General features: G+C 39.7%; 1 protein-coding gene across 1 annotated transcript in view; it reads right to left on the minus strand.

Annotated features, from left to right (window-relative positions):
* Positions 1 to 1,294: 1,294 nt before the first annotated feature.
* The window catches only part of OSTN (osteocrin), a 49,612-nt gene continuing 27,726 nt past the window's right edge, over positions 1,295 to 23,180 (minus strand). Inside the window, exons 4-5 of the mRNA XM_036347136.1 lie at positions 7,039 to 7,135; positions 1,295 to 2,597 (exon numbers count right to left, since the gene is read on the minus strand). Coding sequence (XP_036203029.1) covers positions 7,051 to 7,135 — 85 coding nt within the window. The 3' untranslated portion in view covers positions 1,295 to 2,597; positions 7,039 to 7,050. The remainder of the gene's footprint in view (positions 2,598 to 7,038; positions 7,136 to 23,180) is intronic.

Consider the following 23,180-nt stretch of genomic DNA (forward strand, 5'->3'; position numbering starts at 1 on the left):
CGTTTATAAGATTCCATTAGGTTATCATTTAGTAATTGGTTTTAAGACATTTAATTCCCTAAAGCTATCTGGAGATTAAAGGTTGAATTTGCTAAACTTTTTATAGTGTCAGCAAAAGTAGCCAGGAATCAATATCCTGTCATTAAAAAATTCATCATGCAATTGATGCGAGAACTCAGAAATCTATATTCACAATTTGCTTTATGAAGCTTCACACAGGAACAAAGAGAAAAAAAGGTAATGTATTTTTTGAAACTAAATGAAAAGTCTTTTCTAGTGACTTTTCTGTGAAATATAACTGGATTTAGTAATATACAATACATTGGACAAATAAATGAGATGACTCGTCATATGCCTAACAGAAATTTTGTCTTAATTTTATGCTATGTTAAAAGAATGTCCTATTTTAAACTAGTATGCTGCTGATTTATTTTCTGCTCTGTATAAAGTAGTGGTAAAAACTATAATATGAAATAATATAGTTGCAAGTGGAGAAAACATTTTTTGCTTCATGGGAGTCTTGTGCATATATTATATTATGAGACAAGTGCATTACATATTAGAATAGAGTATAAATCAATATATTGCGACCTCTTACTTTAGTTAAATTGGATGCCATAAGCATAATTTTGAATTTAAAAAATGAAAAAGATAGAAAATCAATGGATTTAATTCAACCTAAATCTTCATCATGAAAAAATATTTAGGTTAAATTAGGTTTGAATACCTTTTGTCAAAGCATGAAGCAGTAGCACCCAGGTGGATTACAAGCTCACAAATACGCAAATGGGAAAATAAAAAGGAAAGAAAACGCTTCCAAAGAACAGGGAACATTTTACAATTCATCAGAAGGTTAGGGAAAAGTGGGCAAGAGAAATTATAACTTCTTCTTAAATAATCTTTCAAATAGCGATTCCTGCAGAATATCTGCCCGTGTAGCACTGCTAACTCTCTCATGCAATTTTATGAAAAACAGAATTGGTGAGCTTTCTCAAAATGCATCTTTCTTTGCTACAGCCTCTCTATCACAATTAAAATAATAATTCATTCACTGTTTTTCTTAAACTTTAAATTTGACTTTTAGCAGTTGGAAAATTTTCTCTAACTCTAAGAAGTTATATACAAAACCATTACGTATTCTAAATACATATGTTCATTTGTATGTTTCTCTGAGCTTATTTTAGTCTTCAGATTGTACATTTATTCCTTTTTAGTTAAAGAATTAACAACTACCCATTTCTCTCTTATTCTTTCAATATAAATATACCTTTTCATAGCATTCTTCATTTTATGCTAAAGTAAAACTTTGTTTTTCTGGCCATTTTTTTTTTTTTTTTAAATCAGGTCTGTTTGGCACTGATTACCGGGGTTTAAGGAAGTGTTTTCAGAGAATTTATAAACTTCTCCTAATATGCTAAATCTCTGGACCACAAATAAGTTATATTTGTGTTTTGAAAGCATAGCCAATGCACAAACCTTAAATTACAGTAACATCACAGTTATTGCTGAGAATCAAACTTTCCAGACTATCAAACTTTATGCTTTGATAGGTCAATTAAAAATAATTTGGATCATTTTAAAGAAATCACTTTCCAATACTTATACTCTTTAATGCCTTATTAAACACAGTATATGAAACAGATTAAACCGTTTCTTAGGTGAGTCAGTAATATCAAAAAGATGGATTATTGTACTAATGTTAAAATTTACTGTGCTAAAATTATGTGTATTTAAACCGGCCACAGACTATCCTGATGGTCTACTGCTTGATATTCTTTGACTTCCCCCACTTTCATTTGTTACTTCTGTGAGTAGTTCTCGTAATCAGCCACTGCTGCTCTTAATTATCAGTTGTAATTGAGAGAAAAGGAAAGTTATTAGGGGACACAGGATATCTAAGCTTGACAGATGAGTCGTATCCTTCACTTCCTAACTACAAGTCAATATGCTCTGACCTGTGGGTATTTTCTCCGTTCTCTGGGAGACTAAAATTTATGGGCTTAATTATTGCTATTTTTTTCTTTGCTCAGAGAATTTCTTTTGCTTATTTCTAGAACTAGGGCTGAGTATTATTTGATTGAAAATAACTGAAATTTGAATAGAATATGAGAAGGCTAATTTCATAATTATTACCCAAGAAGTTCATAGACAAAGGATAAGAAAAAGGAAAAGCATTAAAGAGAAAATGCACAGCATTGTCTTTTTTTTGTTCCCCAATACTGACAGATTGCGCCTAAATTTTACAAAAACAAATTAGTCTTCAGTTATTCTTCAACTGCATAAATGTAAAAGGTAAATGCATATAGAAAGCATTTCACTACGTCATGTTGTTTGACTATTTCTTAGAAAAATAAAGTTTGGGGTCATGTAACTATTCCTGAACAACTAAAATGTAAATTAAAAAATATCCATGCTTTGAAATGATCTGCATAATTTACTTAAGGCTGTAACAACACTGGGAGGTGATGGACCTAAGTTCAAGCTTTGGAAAGAATTTGCAGAAGGTCAGTTCCTTCAAAGTTTAATCATTAAGGAGTGTGAAGAACATCTGAAGCATCTTCCGTGTTTCTGTGACATTTCACCCAAGGAAGTCACATCTGCAAAAATGAAAGTTGAAATGGTTAAAGCTAAGGAGAACTCTGAAGATAAGGGGAAATCCACCAACTGCAGTTGAGAAGAGCCAAAACTCTAATTACTTGGTGTTTCATTATGGCTTTTACTTATGTGGTATATCTTCATTGCAAAAACATGAAAAATGGTAATTTCTGATTAAATGCATTACAAAGAGCATTTTTAATGTATAAATGAGGTACTTGTGCTCAAGCCATACTTCCTTTGTTTGGGTACCTGCTATAATCTATTTCTTTTGAGATTTCAATCTTGTTTCAAAGGATATTGCTGTGATAAACAAAAGAAAGATAAGAAAAATTTGACTACTACCTTCTGTTTATTGTTATGATAACACATTGATATTTGTTGTACATTTTGCTCTATTTAAAGAACCAACTATATAATGGCATTTAAACATGATATTTCTGTTAGTTGATATGTTAACATGTTAATTTTGTTCTAAAATGAAAATTTCCAATATAATACAGCAACATTTGCCTCACATTATTTCAAGTCTTAAAGCATGTGATGGCCCAGGGGAGCACAACTAATGGTCATATTTCTACCAGATTTCATCAAGTAGGAGTCCTGATTTCCATGGCAGAGAGTTAGAACTTGCTACTTGCATCTACAGAATTTATGAAACCTAAACAAAATACTTCTCTGAATTTGAGCTGCTTGGAGCTTGGATCAATTAAAATTTCAAACCTTTGGGCCAATAGATTAATGTTTTGAGAAGAATATTGAGTAAATATTAGGTTATTTTTTTTCTAAACACACATCACGGAAGAGATTAGGCATTTTTTCCTGAAAACTAGATAACACATGAGATGTTTCTAGAGTTGACCTTAAACCAAGAAAAACTTTCATGATTAGCACTAGTTTCACTTTTAGTGTGAAGACTTATAGTGAAAGGCAGAAGTAAAAACCCGTAAATGAACCTGCTCTAAAAGGGTATACATCTTCTCCCACAAAAGTGAAGCCAAGATTTTTACAAAGTCTGAGATACTGTGTTTGTTTTAGAATTGTATAATCAGTGATGTTAGCATAGCAATGATAATTTAGCATCCACAAGACCATATAGATCATAAAGAGAATATTGGCCTAGAAGACCAGTGACCTGGTTCTGGATCTTGCTCTATTTGAGGGCCTGTAAAATTTGGGGCAAATCAAAATTTCCTCTCATAGTCTCTGTGTTCTTATTTGTTACAAAATAAATAAATAAATAAATAAATAATTAAACAAGACTATGTTCTTGAATCTCTATTGACTTAAATTCATGACTAAGTCACTACATATTATTATAATGACTCAAGTTATCTATTAAAAGATACATGCATTGCATTTTCTATATAATCCAAAAGAACACTGTGACAAAAGAAAATAATGTACCAAAAAATAATTTTGAAAATTAGAAATATATATTTTATGTCTTTCATTTTCATGCTCTATAAAACATGAAACTTCACATGAGGAAGTCAAAAAATATCTGAGAAATGTTGGTGATAGTGGTAGGAAATAAAGAATCTATATATATAAAAGCCTAAGCGACCATTGCAACCAGTGAACTGGCTGATCGGACAACCAGCTGGTAGCTATCACATGCACTGACCACCAGGGGCAGATGCTCTGCAGGAGCTGCCCCCTGGTGGTCAGCGAACTCCCACAGCCAACCTCCCACAGACAGCCAACTTCCCTCAGTCCCTCCCCCTAGCCAGCCAACCTCCTGTGGTCCCTCCTGTGGCTGGCCAGGCCGAGGGACCCCATCTGTGCACGAATTGGTGCACCAGGGCTCTAGTAGAAATATAATGGTTGAACAGGTGAACCCACATGGTTGATAAAAGGGAAAGGAAGTATGTATGATGTTCAATTCTTTCCTAAACTTAATTTTTTATGATATTACTATCTCAAGACTTTAATAATAAAGACTGTGGTTGTCATAACATTCAACAAAGTCTGTTAAGTGAAGGAGGTAATATACTAATTTGAAGTTTATCCCACAGTGATTCTGTAAACATCATATTAATTCAAGTCCATTTTCATAGTTTAGTAGCTATTTGGAGTTCGTATGGTCTAAAACGTCATATGAAAATTTATATTAAAAATGAGAGTCTTATATTTTTTTTCTTATCATAACCTGTTTTGGTTGAATTGAGAAATACTAAAATGGATGATAATCAAGGTTGGCTAAGGTAACAGAGTATATACCAGCCGTGGGCAAACTATGGCCCGCAGGCTGGATCCGGCCCGTTTGAAATGAATAAAACTAAAAAAAAAAGAAGACCGTACCCTTTTATGTAATGATGTTTACTTTGAATTTATATTAGTTCACACAAACACTCCATCCATGCTTTTGTTCCGGCCCTCTGGTCCAGTTTAAGAACCCATTGTGGCCCTCAAGTCAAAAAGTTTGCCCACCCCTGATATATATCTAAACCAATCAAACTTAATTATTTTAATCACAGTGTAATATCATTCTCAATACATCAAAGAACTGGAGGATTGTGACTGATTTCAAGGAGTTACTTGATTTTTAATAGCAATTAGCTCCTACTCAAATGTAACGTGGTGATTTTCAACAATCCTGAAGAGTGACCATACTTGGTATATTGCTAGATACAAAGTTCAATGTGATATGTAATGATGGTGCTTTCCAAAAGCAGTGTTCTTGGCAGCATTCAGTAAGTCATCCTGTATTTATAAAAACACACAGTAACCTTATAATTTCATTGATCAATAACCCTACAGAGGAAAAAAATATTTTAATTAAGTCATTCTGAAGATAAGAAAGTTGAGGTAAAATACTGACTGATTGTGGTTTAGAGCATTTGATGAAGAGGAAAAAAAACTGCAGGATTTAAATTAGGACAGGGTCAGCACTGATGTGCTGCTTCTTGGGCCTCCACGTCATAAATCTGAGGATTATCTTGAGAAAAGCAAAAAGTTGTTTTCTCTTCTGTGTCTTAAGTTGTCAGAGCAGTTCTAGGTTGTCTTATCTGTTTGGGATTGGAGATGTACCCTCTCTAAGCTCTAATGGGAGAAAATACATAGATGAGATTTTATATTAACATTTAGTGTTTAAAACATATACTATGTATGATTAAATAAATTGTTTAAGAGAAATCTCAGGATTTAAGTTTTCTGGATTTGAATTCTACTTGCATCACTTACAAGCTATTTGTCTTTCCACTTATGTGTATTATAATAATAATAACTAATGATTATTGAGTACTTAATATGTGCCAGGAACTACTCTAAATGGTTCATGTATATAAATCCATTTACTCTTCAGGACAATGCAATGTAGTAGAAATTATTACAATTCTCATTTTTTGGAGGAGGAATTCAGAATTTAAACAAGGTCTCACAGGTAACTGATGAACTGGGATTTAGGTGACCTAGGATTTGACCCACAAAACCTGACTTCCCCAGCTGGCACTTTTACCCCTTTTACTGTCCTACTTCTCAAGATAGTGGAGGTAGTAATAGTATCTACTTTATGGAGCAGGATGATTAAATGAATCAATGCATATTTTATACTAAGTACAGGGCTTGGCACAGAGTAAATGTTCAGAACTGTATTGAAAGGTATTACCTCGTACATGTATTATTGGTCCAATATCTTCTAGCATCTAATTTAATCTTCACAATACCACTGTGTTATTATCTAAATATATAAGCTATCTATCTATATAAAAACCTAATATGCAAATTGTCCCCACAGGAGTTCGACCGGAAGACTGATTGCTCACTATGACATGCGCTGACCACCAGGGGGTGGCACGGAATGAAGGAAGGTCCCGGCCGGTGGCCGGAATGCCCTGATTGGCCCTGATCTCCAGCCAAGCCTAAGGACCCTATCTGTGCATGATTTTCATGCACCAGGCCTCTAGTAGAGAAATAAATTATCTTGATGGAAACAAGATAATGAGTAATAGAAGCAGAATTTGGATTACATGTTCTGATTCCATGGCTAATACTCTTTCTGCTATACCATTCTCTCTCCTATGTTTCATGTGATCATAATTCTGGTATTGTTATTTGCAATAAAATGGTGTATGTTACTGGAAAGTGTTTTTTTCATAATAGAGGGATTGCTACCTATTATGTCTACTCTATTTTTGAAGGTAATTTATTATTCTAATTAGAATTTTAACCTTTGCTTATATATTAATATTCAATAAGTATATAGGAGTCTGTGATAATACCTAAATCATTTTTAGGGTGAAGTAGGATATTCTTTGGATTCTTTAATGTCACTTAAATTATTTAGCATCAATATACTAATTAAGTAGGGAAATGTTTGAAAATGAATTTACAAACTAGGAAATCAAAAGAGGGAATTATAAACTAGATGGATCAATTAGCCTGTTGTGAAATATAAATCATAAGTTTGCATGTACTGTTACATATTTAAATTGTACTCACAATTGGAATCAATTAGCCTCTGGAATTTGAAAGCCGATTTCCACCAATCCGATCCATGGGGATACCGAATCGCCTTTTTGGGTGATCTACTACTTTCCTGAAACAAAACAAGGAGAACATTTTTAAGCTAAAGTCCAAGTTGTCAATTGTTACTTTTGTTCTTTTATTTCCTGCAGATCCTGGGGCTTTCTTTGAGAGTTGAAATAACTGATAGTTATCAGTCATCAGCACCCATTCTGTGCCAGACGCAATCTCTTATCCTTTCGACATCTGTGGAAGTAGGTGTTATTACCTCCTTTTTACATCTGAAGAAACTGAGGCTTAGAGAAATTAAGTAAGTTACCCAAAATCAAACAGCCCAGATGAAAAACTAGGTCTTATCAGCAAACCAATTTGTTTGTTATTCATTCATTTATTATTATTATTATTATTATCATTATTTACTTAATTCAGCCTTTTCAGCTGATTCACATGCATCTTCCTTTTTAGGTTGGCCTTTAGTTTTGCTAGTTAATGCAGATAACATTGTAAGTAAGAACTTACATGATGGTCTTTTAGAGACTAGTTTGATCAGTGGATGATAAATCTGGGGTGGGAGGGGTGTGTGTGGAGGGTGGAGAATAGTGCTTATCCTTAACCTATACGTACCTCTGCCTCCATTCTTCAGAGTTCCAAAAGACATACCCTCTTAAGTGGTGCCTGTTTATTGCACTTCTGGATTTCTTGACATTAAATCAACTATGTATTTTTCAACTTGTTAATTTAATGGAAAAAATGATCTGTAATTTAGCATAAAATTAATGGTCAAGAGTTACAAGAAGCTGTGCATATCAGTGTGCTTTAGGTCTTCTGATGTAATTATAAATAATGACTTGAAACAGAGTTTATTCTTGTATTATTATTTATTTTTACTAGAGGCTTGGTGCACGAAATTCGTGCATGGGAGGGGGGTGTCCCTCAGCCTGGCCTGCACCCTCTCCAATCTGGAAACCCTTGGGGGATGTCCGACTGCCAGTTTAGGTCTGAATCCCACAGGAATTGGGCCTAAACTGGCAGTCGGACATCCCTCTCATAATCCAAGACTGCTGACTCCTAACCACTCGCCTGCCTGCCTGCCTGATTGCCCCTAACTGCTTCTGCCTGACATCCTGATCGCCCCCTAACTGCTACCCTGCTGGCCTGATTGACACCTAACTGCTCCCCTGCTGGCCTGATCGCCCCCAACTACCCTCCCCTGCTGGTCTGATGGCCCCCAACTACCCTCCCCTGCCAGCCTGGTCACCCCCAACTGCCCTCCTCTGCTGGCCTGGTTTCCCCCAACTGCCCTTCCTTACAGGCCTAGTCCCCCGCCCCCCCAACTGCCATCCCTTGCAGGACTGGTTGCCCCCAACTGCCCTCCCCTGCCAGCCATCTTGTGACGATGTCACACAACGCCACCTAGGCTTTTATTATATAGGACTAGAGGCCTGGTGCACGAAATTCATGCATGGGGGTGGTCCCCTCAGCCCAGCCTGCACCCTCTCCAATCTAGGACCCCTCGGAGGATGTCCGACTGTCTGGAGATCGGGCCTAAACCAGCAGTCGACATCTCTCTCACAATCCAGGACCATTGGCTCCTAATTGCTCACCTGCCTGCCAGCCTCATTGCCCGTAACTGCCCTCCCTGGTGGCCTGGTCACCTCTAACTGCCCCTCCTGCCCCTGCCGGCCTGATCACCCCTAACCACCCTCTGCCTGCTGGCCTAATCATCCCTAACTAACCCCCCGCCAGGCTGGTCACCCCTCACAGCCCCCCTTTCTGGCCTGGTCACCCATAACTGTGCCCCGTGCTGGCCTGGTCGCCCCCAACTGCCCTCCCCACCAGCCCGGTTGCCCTTAACTGGCCCTCCCGCCACTGGCCTGGTAGCCACCAACTTTCCCCCTTGCAGTCCTGGTTGCCCCCAACTTTCTCCCCTGCTGGCCTGGTTGCCCCTCTCTGCCCCCCTGCCGGCCTGGTTGCCCCACACAGCCTGCTGTTCGGTCATTGTGTGAGGGCATCCCACCCAATTTGCATATTACCATTTTTTAGTATAGATAGATTGCCAGTGCGCGTCATATGTACAGGCCAGCTGGTCCGTCACTTAGCCTTTTATATATACAGATTGTATTATTTTCCATACAAACAACTGTAAACGTATGTTTACACCCTGAATTTTTTATTATTTTTATCCACATAAGTAAATTTACAGACTCTTACTCATTTACTTCTCCTGTGGTAGTCAAAATAATGCCCTTCCTCAAGGGATGTCCAAGTTGTAATCCACAGAATCTTTAAATATCTCTTTACATAGCTAAAGGGAAATTGCAGATAGAATTAATAGCGATCTTGAGATAAAAAGATTATCCTGGATGATCTAGGTGGGCTCAATCTAGTCACAGGAGTCCTTAGAGGTGGAAAATGACTGAAGCTGGGTGGGTCAGAGAGTGCAATCTGAGGACTTAATTCACCATTGCTGCCCTGGAAGGAGGAAAGAATCAGGAATCAAGGATTACTATGGCCTCTAAAAGTTCTTAAAAGAAAACAGGGACTTTAGTCCTATAACCAAAAGAACTTGAATTCTGCCAATGACTGAGTGAGCAGGGAATTAAACACCCCTGAGCCTCCAAGAAGAGCACAGGACCTCTGGACTTCTGTACCCTGCTGGCAGAACAGGCAAAAGGAAGAGCACCGAGCTGCAGGCAGGAGGAATTTTAGGGGCCACCCATTTGCAGGCAATTAATCATGTGGCTGCACCTAATTGAAAAGAACACTGAAAAAAAGTTTTCTCGAATCATATACAGTGACTGGTGAGGATACACTGGACTTCTGACCTACACAATTGTGAGATAATAAATTTCTGCTGTTTTAAATCCAGAGTTTTGTGGTAATTTATTGCCATAGCAATAAAAAATGAATACATATGTCTGTATGATTTAGGGTTGATGGCTAAGTGCAATGTGGTTAATATGTAAAAAAATAAAATAAATAAAAATAAACTGATGTGATTTGATTCTTTTTTTTTTTTAAATATATTTTTATTGATTTTTTACAGAGAGGAAGGGAGAGAGATAGAGAGTTAGAAACATCGATGAGAGAGAAACATCGATCAGCTGCCTCCTGCACACCTCCTACTGGGGATGTGCCTGCAACCAAGGTACATGCCCTTGACCGGAATCGAACCTGGGACCCTTCAGTCCGCAGGCCGACGCTCTATCCACTGAGCCAAACCGGTTACGGCATGATTTGATTCTTTTAACCCTTAAATTTCTGCACTGACTACCACCTTATAACTCCAGGAGAGGGTAAGATGGAAGCCACCTCAGGCTGAAAGAGAGTGCTCAGGGGAAGTCCCAGACAAGCAGAAAGAGGAAGTGGGAAACCAGCCCCTTCCAGATGGTTAAAGGATGGGCAAGAGTGGAAGGCAATGACACCTGGAAAAACGGGTAGTGCTTCACATGTGTGCTGACCTCCCAAGGCTCCTGTAACATGAGTGGTGCCCTGAAAAACAATCTTTTTACTTTAAGAGAAATATCATGGTCTCATACACCATTGTAAATTCAAACATAACATGTATTCATCCGTACTACCAGTGTGTTGTTGTTGGTTTTTTTCAAACATGAAGGTATAATATATGAAAATAGCATTTTTCTTTCTTTACTACAGTTGATCTTTTTCTGCTCAAGTAAATGAGAGGTAATTGTGGTATGGTGGAAAGCAAATTAAACTCTTTTCCCTTCCTTCTGTATTTGTTTCGTTCTTCCCTTTCCTTCTTTTCCAAGATTTGATCCAAAAAGTATTAGGAGCCAGGAGATGGTAGATTTGGATTCTATCCGACTCTTCTACTTACTGACAGAGTAAGTGTTTGTAAGTTTTTTATCATCCTGAGCTACACTTTCCTTTTTGTTAAATTTAGATAATACTTGTTCTACCTGTCTTCTGGAGCTGTTTATTTATTTAGCATGCTTGTTTGTTATTTTAATTGTTTTATGCATAACCACATGTAATTTGTCCTCTGCATTGCAGATACTGTGGTGAAGAAGACATATAGTAGTTATGAGAGCTCACATTTTACTTGAGAGAAGCTAAAGAAGTAACACATCTGAAAATATTTGAACTGATTTTACTATTCTTTCCTATCAATCTAGTCTAGTGGTTTGTGAACTATTGGTAGCTTACTATTTCTATGAATAAAAGCTTTATAAAAAACAGTAATAACTAAAAAGTAAATTGAAGAATTATCTCAGTGAAGTAGTACCCACCTTCCCCAAATATGTGGCCCCTGAAAAAACTTCCAGGCACACTGAATGATGCCGAGGGCAGAGTTTGAAAACCACTGGTCAAGTGCACAGAGACCCAGGTCATGAATGCTTTTGTTTTATCAATAGATCTATAATTACTTTGATTCATTTTATCAAATTTGGATTGGTTGAAAATGCCTATAGGTATCTTAAAGTCAAATAAGAAAGATAAATAAAACAGATATGAAAAATCCATTCAGTATTTAAAGTATTTAGCACTAATAAAAAAATGAAAGCAATTATTGCCATAAAGCAGATACACAAAAAATAAAATGATTATAGTTCAGTAAGTTAAATAATTTATCTACAGTCTCCTATCCATTCAGAATTGAAATGGTAAACTGGTATTTTATCTTAAAATTTTTGCTGATATGAAATATATATAGCATATATAGCAATACTACACTCTGTAATATGTAGCAGTACTACACTCTTGTCAGTATACACTGATAAGAACATACAGTGTGTAGAACATAAACGTTAAGAAGGAGAAATATTCTTAAGACCAAATGAGAAAACTGTACTTTCTGACTTTGTAGTCCCTCTTGTGACAAAATAATAGTATGACATGGTATATATATATATCTATATCCTATCTAATAAAAGAGAAACATGGTAATTAGCATACGTCCGCAACCCTTCCCATTGGCTAATCAGGGAGATATGCAAATTAATTGCCAGCCAAGATGGCGGCCGGCAGCCAGGCAGCTTGAAACTAACATGAGGCTTGCTTGCTTCAGTGATGGAGGAAACCAACATTCCCCGCCTGCCTTGCCGGCCTCTGAGATAGCAGTTTGAAACATAGTTACAAATATAGAAGCTAAACAAAACCCCAGAAACCTGTTTTCAGTGAGCCGGGATCTCAGAGCTGGAATTGATACAGAGTTTCGATTATAGAACCTAAATAAACCAGATACCTGCTTTCAGCAGCGGAGGCTTCGAAGCTGGAGTCAGAACTAAAGCTGTCCCAGAATAAAAGAAAAAAAGGAGCGGTTGGGAGCTTCAGTCACCTGCCAGCCTGAAAGCAGCCCTCAGCACCAGGATCAGCGGAGCCGTGAGGCCTCCTGGCAGTGGGATCAGCATGACAGGGGGCAGCGCCGAAACCCCCTGATCGCCCTGCGGCTCTGAGTGTGACAGGGGGCGGGGCCACAACCTCCCTATCCGCCCTGCTCTGTTTGTGACAGGGGAAGGCGCCCCAACCCCCTGATCAGCCCTGCTTTGTGCCTGATAGGGGGGAGCTCCCCAACCCCTGATCGCGCTGAGGCTCTGTGTGTGATAGCGTGCGGCGCCCCAACACCCTGATCGACCCTGCCCTGAGTGTGAGAGTGGCAGCGCCCCAACCCCCTGATTGGCCCTGCTCTGTAGGTGATAGAGGGCGGCGACCCAACCCCCCCTCGCCCATGGGCCCTGCTCTGTGTGTGATGGGGTAGAGCCATAACCTCCCCATTGGCCCTGCCCTGAGTGTGACAGTGGTGGGGCCCAACCCCTGATCGGCCCTGCTCTGTGGGTGATAGAGGGCAGTGCCCCAACCCTCTGATCCGCCCTGCTCTGTGTGTGACAGGGGACGGTGCCCCAACTCCCCTGTTGGCCCTATTCTGTGAGTGACGGGGGGAGCTCCCCAACCCTCTTATTGACCCTGCTCTGTGCGTGACAGGGTATGGAGCCCCAACCCCCCTGATGGGCCCTGCTCTCTGCGTGACAGAGGGCGGTGCCCCAACCCCCCAATCAGCCCTGCTCTGAGCCCAACCAGGGACTGCACCTAGGGATTGGGCCTTCCCTCTGCCACCCGGGAGCAGGCCTAAGCCAGCAGGTCGTTATCTCCCGAGGGGTCCCAGACTGCGAGAGGGCACAGGCCAGGCTGAGGGACCCTCCCCTCACCCCAGAATGCACAAATTTTTGTACTAGAGGCCCGGTGCACAAAAATTTGTGCACTCGGGAGGGAGGAGGGGTCCCTCAGCCCGGACTGTGTCCTCTCACAGTATGGGATCCCTCAGGGGAAGACCACCTGCTGGCTTAGGCCTGCTCTCTGGGGGATTGGGCCTAAGATGGCAATCAGACATCCCTCTGGCAGCCCAGCAGTCCTCAGGGGATGTCCACTTGCCAGCGGGGAGCAGGCCTAATCTGCAGTCGGACATCCTTAGCTCTGCTGAGGAGGCAGGAGAGGCTCCCACCACCACCCCTGTACTGGCAGCCGTCAACCTGGTTTGTGGCTGAGCAGAGCTCCTCCCATGTGAGAGTGCCCAGACCACCGGAGGGCAGCTCCTGCATTGAGCGTCTGCCCCCTGGTGGTCAGTGTGTGTCATAGTGATCAGTCATTCCCAGTCCTTCTGCTGTTAGGGTCAGTTTGCATATTACCCTTTACTATATAGGATAGAGGCCTGGTGCATGGGTGGGGGCTGGATGGTTTGCCCTGAAGGGTGTCCCGGATCAGGGTGGGGGTCCCGTTTGGGTGCCTGGCAAGCCTGGATGAGGGGATGATGGCTGTGTGCAGCTGGTCACACCCCCTTCAGGGCGGGGGTCCCCACTGGGGTGCCTGGCCAGTCTGGGTGAGGGGCTGATGTCTGTTTTCAGGCTGGTGGGCGACTGAAGCTCCCAGCCTCTCTTTTTTTATTTATTTTTTATTCTGGGATTTATTTACCTTCTATAGCTGTCACTGGAGCTGAGAGCCGTCTCCAGCTCTGAGGCCGTTGCCGGCTGAAAGCAGGTATCTGGGTTTGTTTAGATTCTATAATTGAAACTCTGTTACCATCACTAGCAGCTCTAAGCTCTGAGGCCGTGTTGGCTGAAAGCAGGTATCTGGGGTTTGTTTAGGTTCTATAATTGCAACATTGTTGCATCCGGAGCTCAGAGCTTTGCTGCAGCATGTGGGGAACCTTGGCTTCCTCCATCAGTGGATCAAGCAAGCCTCATGTTCGCTTCAGTTGCCTGGCTGCCGGCCGCCATCTTGCCTGAGGTTAATTTGCATATCTCGCTGATTAGCCAATGGGAAGGGTAGTGAAGTTATGGTTAATTACCATGTTTCTCTATTATTAGATTACATATATATATATATATATATATATATATATATATATATATATATATTAGAGGCCCGGGGTACAAAAATTTGTGTACTCCCGGGGGGGGGGGGTCCCTCAGCCCAGCCTGTGCCCTCTTGCAGTCTGTGACCCCTCAGGGGATGCCCACTTGCTGGCTTAGGCCAGCTCCCCGGGGGATTGGGCCTAAGATTGCAATAAGACATCTCTCTGGCAGCCCGGAAGCCCTAGTGGGATGTCCACTTGCCAGCAGGGAGCAGACCTAAGCTGCAGTCAGACATCCTTAGCGCTGCTGAGGAGGCAGGAGAGGCTCCCACCACCACCCCTGTACTGGCAGCCGTCAACCTGGTTTGTGGCTGAGCAGAGCTCCCCATGTGAGAGCACTCTGACCACCAGGAGGCAGCTCCTGCATTGAGTGTCTTCCCCCTGGTGGTCAGTGTGTGTCATAGTGACCAGTCATTCTCAGTCTTTCTGCTGTTAGGGTCAGTTTTCATGTTACTCTTTTACTATATAGGACAGAGGCCTGGTGCACGGGTGGGGGCCGGCTGGTTTGCCCTGAAGGGTGTCCCGGATCAGGGTGGGGGTCCCGCCTGGGTGCCTGGCCAGCATGGATGAGGGGCTGATGGCTGTTTGCAGCTGGTCACACCCCCTTCAGGGTGGGGGTCCCCACTTGGGTGCCTGGCCAGTCTGGGTGAGGGGCTGAGGGCCGTTTTCAGGCTGGCGGGCGACTGAAGCTCCCAACCTCTCCTTCTTTTCTTTTTCTTTTCTTTTCTTGGATTTATTTACCTTCTATGGCTGTCAGTTGAGCTGAGAGCTGGCTCCAGCTCTGAGGCTGGCTCCATCTTGAGGCCTCAGCTGCTGAATGCAGGTATCTGGGGTTTGTATGGTTTCTTTAATGGAAACACTGTTGTAGCTCCAGCTCTGAGGCCTCACTGGATGAAAGCAGGTATCTGAGGTTTGTTTAGCTTCTATTATTGCAACATTGTTTCTTAGAGTGCAGCTCAGAGCTGGGCTGCGGCAGGTGGGGAACCTCGGCTTCCTCCATCACTGGAGCAAGCAAGCCTCCTGTTCACTTCAGCTGCCTGGCTGCCGGCTGCTATCTTGGTTGGCAGTTAATTTGCATATCGTCCTGATTAGCCAATGGGAAGCATGTCGGAGGTACGGTTAATTACCATGTTTGTCTTTTATTAAATTAGATATCCATTTAACCCAATCCACCTTTTCCATTCTAAACTATTCTGAAAGTAGTTTAAGGATAAATAATATCTATCAAACTAATATAGAAAGAATTGGACTCTTTATTTTAAATATAACTTTAAACTTCACACTAAAATATAGACTTTCTATTCCTAATAGGATTTTCTTAACATTTATATTTTTTTAATTCAATTTCTGAAAATGTTTTACATCCTAAAGCAAGTTAGAAAATTTGTACTTAAACCTTTTATTGAGAATCACTTCACACATACAAAAGAGTTTATAAATTTATAAATTATTCAGTTTAAAGAAAAATAAAATGAACATCTCTATTGATAGTACCAAATTAAGGAGCAGAATGCAACCAGTACCTTAGAAGTCTCCAATGCTCCCTTCCTCTTATGGCTCAGAACCAGAGGGAATCTGTAGACTGAAGTTTGGTCTAATAATTCCCTTGATTTTCCTTATAATCCATGCATATTCTTTAAAACTCTCTAGTTGATATGATTCTAGAATTGTATTTAAAAGTTATGTATTTAGTCCTGCCAGCATTGCTCAGTGGTTAAGCATTGACCAGAATGTCATGGTTCATCCCAGTCCTGGCACATGCCAGGGGATCCCCTGTAAGGTGTATGCAGGAGGCAGCTGCTCAATGATTTTCTCTCACCATTGATGTTTCTATCACTCTCTCCCTCTTATCCCTCTCCCTTCCCCTCTGAAGTCAATAAAAATATATTAAAAAAATAAAAGGCATGTATTTAGAAGTCTTCTTTACTTTTTCAATGAATAATTAGGTTTTGAGATTTGCTATGTCAACATGCATAACTGCTGTTGCTTTATTTTAATTGTATAATATTTTATTGTATGAATATATAACAGCTTATTTATACATTCTACAGTGGATAAAATTTTGAGGTATTTTTTTGTTTTTATTGTTATGTACTGTTCACCTGAAAATGTTGCTACACAAACCTGTAGTGCACTTAACGATTTTTTTTTTAATATATTTTATTGATTTTTTACAGAGAGGAAGAGAGAGGATAGAGAGTTAGAAACATCGATGAGAGAGAAACATCGATCAGCTGCCTCCTGCACATCCCCCACTGGGGAAGTGCCCACAACCCAGGTACATGCCCTTGACCGGAATCGAACCCAGGACCTTTCAGTCCGCAGGCCGACGCTCTATCCACTGAGCCAAACTGGTTTCGGCATGATTTCTTTATAGTATAATTTTTAGTAGAATTGCTAGCTATGTCTATATGTAATTTTATTATATAGTGCCAGAACTTTTTTTCCAAAGTTGTGCCAATTTACATATCCAAGAGTAGTGCATGAACATTCCTATTATTTCAAATTTATGCTAATTCTTTTAATTTTGTCAACTTCATGCTGTCATAATTGTACCTCCTTGTGGTTTTAGTTTGCCTTCCCTGAATACTAATGAAGTTGCTCATCTCTTTATTTGGGTATTGCCCACTTGAATTTCTTCTTTTGGAAGTGCCTGTTTGTCTAATGCCTGTTTCTCTATTGGTTTGTTTTTCTTTTAAATATTGATTTGTAGGAGAGTTTCATATACTGTGCAAATATCCTTTCCCATTTGTGGTTAGTCTTAATTGTATCTTTTATGAAACTTTTTAATGTTGTTATTTTAATTTATATTTTTTTATTTATGTATTTTTTAAAATATATTTTATTGATTTTTTACAGAGAGGAAGGGAGAGAGATAGAGAGTCAGAAACATCGATGAGTGAGAAACATCGACCAGCCACCTCCTGCACATCCCCCACGGGGGATGTGCCCGCAACCCAGGTACATGCCCTTGACCGGAATCAAACCTGGGACCTTTCAGTCCGCAGGCCGACGCTCTATCCACTGAGCCAAACTGGTTTCGGCTTAATTTATATTTTTAAAAATTTTATTGAATTTATTGGAGTGACATCTATTCTAATAAAAGGGTAATATGCTAATTAAACCAGGCATCTTCTGGACATCCATCTGGATGTCCTTCCGGACAAAGCCATGGTGATGGGGCTGAGGTAGAGGCAGTTAGGGGTGACCAGGCCAGCAGGAGAGGGCAGTTAGTGGTTACCCGGTTGGCAGGAGAGGGCAGTTAGGGGTGATCAGGCTGGCAGGGGAGCAGTTAGGGGTGATCAGGCAGAAAGGCAGAGTGGTTAGGGGTTATCAGGCAGGTGAGCAGTTAAGAGTCAGCAGTCCTGGATTCCAAGTGGTATGTCTGACTGCCGGTTTAGACTCTAAACTGGCAGTCAGACATCCCCTGAGGGGTCCCGGGTTGGAGAGGGTGCAGGCCGGGCTGAGGGGATTCCCCGCCCCCTCCGTGCATGAATTTCGTGTACCAGGCCTCTAGTTTATTAATAAAATTATATGTTTCAGGTGTACAATTCTGTAATACATCATCTAGATATTGTATTATGTGTTTACCACCCCAAGTCAAGTCTCATTCTATCACTCATATATCCCCCCCATACCCTCTCCTACCTCCCACCATCACCCTTTCCTTCTGGTAATCACCATACTCTTGTGTCTATGAGATTCTTTTTGCTTATTTGTTTAATCCCTTCACTTTTCTCCCCAAGCCTCCCAACTCTATCAATATTTTCACATTTTGTTTATTATCTCTACTTCAATGTTGTGAAAATGTTCTCCTATGTTATTCTAAAATCTTTTTTAGATTTGCCTTTCACATTTACCTTATTAACACTTTTGAAATTATTTTTATTAATAGGATAAAATAGGGATCAAGTTCTTTTTTTTCCCTTATTTATACCTAATTATTTATAAAGTTTAGGTTTAATTTGTCAAATTTTATGGGAAATCCTTTTTGTAGTTTTACCTGCAATTGTATTGAATCTAAGGTATAAGTCAATTTGGAGAGAACTGGAACTTTTATGATATTAAACTTCACTATCCAAGATCATTTACTTAGGTTACCTTTTGCCTTCTTATTCATTTTTATAATTTTCTCCATAAAGACCTTCCATATTTTTTAGATTTGTTGTGTTATCATTTAATAATATATTTTAAGTTTTTTAAATAAGGGTCCCTTACTAGGTTAAAAAGAGTTCCCTTCTATTATTAGTTTACTGGTGATTTCGATCATTAGTAGATGTTTAATCTTACTGAATGTTTTTCTTGCATTTATTCATGATATGCTTCTATTTCTTTAATTTGTTACCTCTCTTAATTTACTTTCTGAAGCAAGTCACTCTTACACTATATTTTTGTGATAAACCCAACATGATAATGGTGTATCCTCTTCTTGATACATTACTGAATTATTGTCCAGATAATGTTATCCTCAAAAAATTAGTTGAGATTGTACCTTCTTTTTTTGATTATCCTTTTAATTATTTAAGTACATAGTCTGAGAACATGTGCTATATGATAGCCAAGCCTTTAAATATGTTAAGGTTTATTTGTGGTTAGGCACTTTATTAATTTTAATAGGTGTTTCATTTGAACTTAAATACTTTACCCCCCTATTACTGGAAACATCACAACTTTTATTGATCTTGCTTTTGAGTTCCAAGAAAGAAAGGTAGAAATTAGGGTGTGGAGAGTATTCCCTAAAAATATGTAGTCTGTTCTGTTGCTGCATCTTAAAGGGGCAATAAAATGCTTAGTTCCTTTTAAGAAAGGCATGCAGCTTCACCAACACTGAGTAATATGCAAAAGGGGGGGGAGATATGGTAATAATAATGAAAGATGTTCTTTTAAATAGTTTAGTGATTTATATTAGTAAAATGTGAAATTAAATTATTACTCTATAAAGCTTAGATGAATATAGTGGTCAAGCTCCACGAATTCTACCATAATACAGTCTCCTTTCACATTAACCAGGGCTGATCTCTGTAACCAACAGTAAATTGTGGAAATGATGATGTGTGACTTCCCAGCCTAAGCAATAAAAAAGACTGCAGCTTCTACCTTGCTTTGTGGGATCACTCACTCTAGGGGAAATCAGCTGCCATTTCCTAAAAACACTTTCACAGTCCTACAGAGAGGTTTATGTGGCTGTGAACTAAGGCCTCCTGCCAGCAGCTAGTGAGGAACTGAGACATCCTGCTGTCAGCCTTGCAAGTGAGCCATTTTTCAAATGGCTGTCCTGAGCCCAGGCACAGCCTGCAGATGACTGCAGCCTTGGCTAACTTTTTCACTGCAACCTTGGGGGAGACCCTGAGTGAGAAGCACCCAGCAAGATTTTTTTATAGATTCCTCATGCACACAAACTGTGTGAGGACATAAATGTTTATCATTGTCTTACCCTGGTAAGTTCTGGGAAACTTGTTTGCATAGCAATAGATATTGAATACAGTGAGATTTGAAATGCTCTGGGATTCCACAGAAGAGATTGCACTCATTTTGGGGGTTCCAGGAAAATCTTACAGCACATGTGGAAACAATAAAACAAATGGTGACCCCTGAATCCTGCGATCTTGATGATCATAATTTAAAATTAAATGATGGAATTAAGAAATGACTATAGGCCCTAGCCAGTTTGGCTCTGTGGATAGAGCGTCAGCTTGTGGACTGAAGAGTCCCTGGTTTGATTCCAGTCAAGGGCACATGTCCAGGTTTCTGGCTCTATCCTCAGAAGAGGGCATGCAGGAGGTAGCCAATTGGTGATCCTCTCTCATCGTTGATGTTTCTATAGCTCTCTCCCTCTCTCTTCCTCTCTGAAGTCAATAAAAATTAATAAAATAAAAAAAATGACTATAGGAAGACAGAATATATGAGCTTGGAAGGACTGATGGATGAGGACGGACTAAAAATAAGGACTCAGCAAGGCCGTGGAAAGAATGACAAAGTCAACAGGGTCATGTTTAAATTCTAATTCCAGAATGCTGGAATAAGGAGGGACCACATTACATCTGAGTGATGATATTTTATTTTTAGGGGCCAATATATATTGTCTTTTGACCCCAAGTCCACATTGAGAAACAACAGAGAAATAAGATATGAATAATCAATGCATAGAAATCAGAATGTCTTTTTGATCAAGCTGAATGTAGAATATGGCTTTAATCTGTATTTACAAGGACTGCCTTACATTTCTTCCCTGGATTAGACAGATTTACACAAGTATTCATAGTTATCCAATAAAAATAGGAAGAAAGGGGATGAGCTAGACATGCTCAACTCCTCCTCCTACACTGACTTATCATAAAAATAAGTAATTCTCCTTTGGGAAGGTACGAATAAGAGGAACTTTAGTCTTTCACTACCTGAAGTTCCTCTACATGGAAAATATGAGGCTGGGAAAGATAAGATTTAATAAGTGGGATACATTTAGAATGATGAAAGATGGTGCTACTTCATAAGGAGAAAGTTGACTTATGACTTTGGGAATTCTCTCAAGAGTGGTAATTCAATCTTAAAAAAAATTCTCTTAAGTGTATGGTGATGGTGCTGATTAGATATGACATCAGCTTCTAAAGTATTACTCCAAGGAGTGGGCCATATGAACAGGCATTCAGAAATACTGGATCAAATAATGACATAATTACAGCACTGGAATCAAATAATGACATTTAAATGGTTCAGTGTAAAATAACACAGGCATGGTTAATTTGAAAACTGCTGTAGGGCTATAGAAGAGGGGAGAGGAAATCTCCATTTGCTTATCTCATATACCTCTTTGAGGGCCTAATGAAACTTCTATCTAGCAAATGGATTTACACAAAAATGCCTCCTGGATTTTTTTAAAATTTTTTTTTTTGAGGGAGAAAGTGGGTAATGCACATTTCAAGAGTCCATATATGGAAACAATGATTGTCTTTTTTGGGGAAAGTTTTAAACCTTTATATATGAGTCAGGGTAGGGAGAAAAGAAAATGGGACTTTCTCATTCTGATGTTGCACTGAGATGCAGAGAGGCAAGCAAGAGCTGCTATTGTGAAAAAAATGGCCTAAACTCATTTTCCCCAAGCGAGTTTCCTGTGGTACTGCCAGGCTTTTCAGCTAGGAGGAAGGAAGCATGGAAATAGGGCACCACACTCTGAATTCTTTTGCAGTGTTCATCACTCTGAAATGGGGCCAATTTTGAACTAATCTCTTCAGGGATTATCAAATAAGACTTGGAAAGAAATAGCAAATATCATGAGATACCTTTGCTAGCCTTGGCCTGCAGCATTGCTTTACAATGAATCAGAAAGAAAAATGATATGTTAGGACTTTTAACTTTAATCTTTGGGGCTGTCATCAAGAAAGGCAATCATAATTGACAAAGTGAAGCTAGAACTGCTATTCTCAACTTCAGTCTGAACTTCATGTCTGGCTTAGAATTGAAACCCATATATTTTCGCAAAACTTTTTATTCAATACATACATTGCAATGAACCTCACTGTTCCTGGATTTGGACAAGGGTCTTCGTCACATAAAACTTTACTTTCTTTTTCAGAGCAGCTTATTTAAGTGTAAGTCATTGGACTTAAGAGTTAAGCAGCCTGATATTCTAGGAAGGGAAATAATATTATCTCCCTGAAAATACGCCAATAAAATGAGATAAGATCTTAGGGTACTGTATGAATTAAGTAAAAACTGTACCAGAATGTGAATGTCAGATTCTTTCTACCTCAGTTTTGGTATCTCAGTTTTGGCTGTAACCCAAAAAAGCTGAGGAGAAAAAAATAAATAAATAAAAAGAATGGTATTGCCATTGCCTCTTGCATTCCAAAGTAAAGTTCTAGACTTAAGCAGTATTTGAACAGGAGATTGCTACAAACTGGTTTTTCCAACTTTAATCCAATAGAAGGAACGATGTTGAATAGGTAAAGAAGGAAAATTTCTCTGGACCAGGTTATTGGAGAACAGGAGCATTTTCCCTCCTCTTTCATAGAGAGGAATGGTTTCAAAGAAACCATTCAGAGAGCTTGACATATACCTGTTGAAGCAATGTAGACCTGATAGAACACAGTCTATGAAATGGAAAAGGCAAGAAGCTGTGAGAATTGGCTATCTTCCAGAGTGAGGAGATGGTTACATAAAAAACATCTTCACTGTGACCAGAGTCAAGGGTGTGGTTTTTCTGTAGAGCAGATGCATGTGGGTAGAGTTGGTTTAGGTTAATTATAAAATGAACCTTGCCCAAAGGGCTTTCTGCCAGGGGTTATGTGAAGCAACCTCAGCAGGATGCTGGTGGTGGTGACAAATGAAGGCATTAGATGTAGGGTGAGAAGCAAAACTGACCTGCTGAAAGAGAAGCATGGCTGAAGGCAAGTGTTATTTCATTTATATCAATGTTTCTAATAAAGTTATGCAATGACCCGACAAAAACACCCCTTGATAAGGAGTCAACATTGAGCATTTAATGAACCCAGAGGGCACTAAAGCCAGGTCATGGTAGTGTCAGTTAACTAACACTTTTCTTTACCTCTCCGCTGCCAATCCCCAACATTGGAGAGAGAAGTAGCTAGGTCACTGTGCTAGAGGAAGAGATGAGGATAAACTGACTGCAACCTCTTCCCACTGCAACTCTCTAGCTTGAAAAGGAGAAACTTTCATATTTGTGGTTTGAGCTAAGCCATAAGAATATTTTAATTACTTAAATATGATTGATTTTTTAATAAAAGCGACC

The sequence above is a fragment of the Myotis myotis genome, unplaced genomic scaffold (genome assembly GCF_014108235.1).
Source record: "Myotis myotis isolate mMyoMyo1 unplaced genomic scaffold, mMyoMyo1.p scaffold_m19_p_2, whole genome shotgun sequence".
Classification (NCBI taxonomy): Eukaryota; Metazoa; Chordata; class Mammalia; order Chiroptera; family Vespertilionidae; genus Myotis; species Myotis myotis.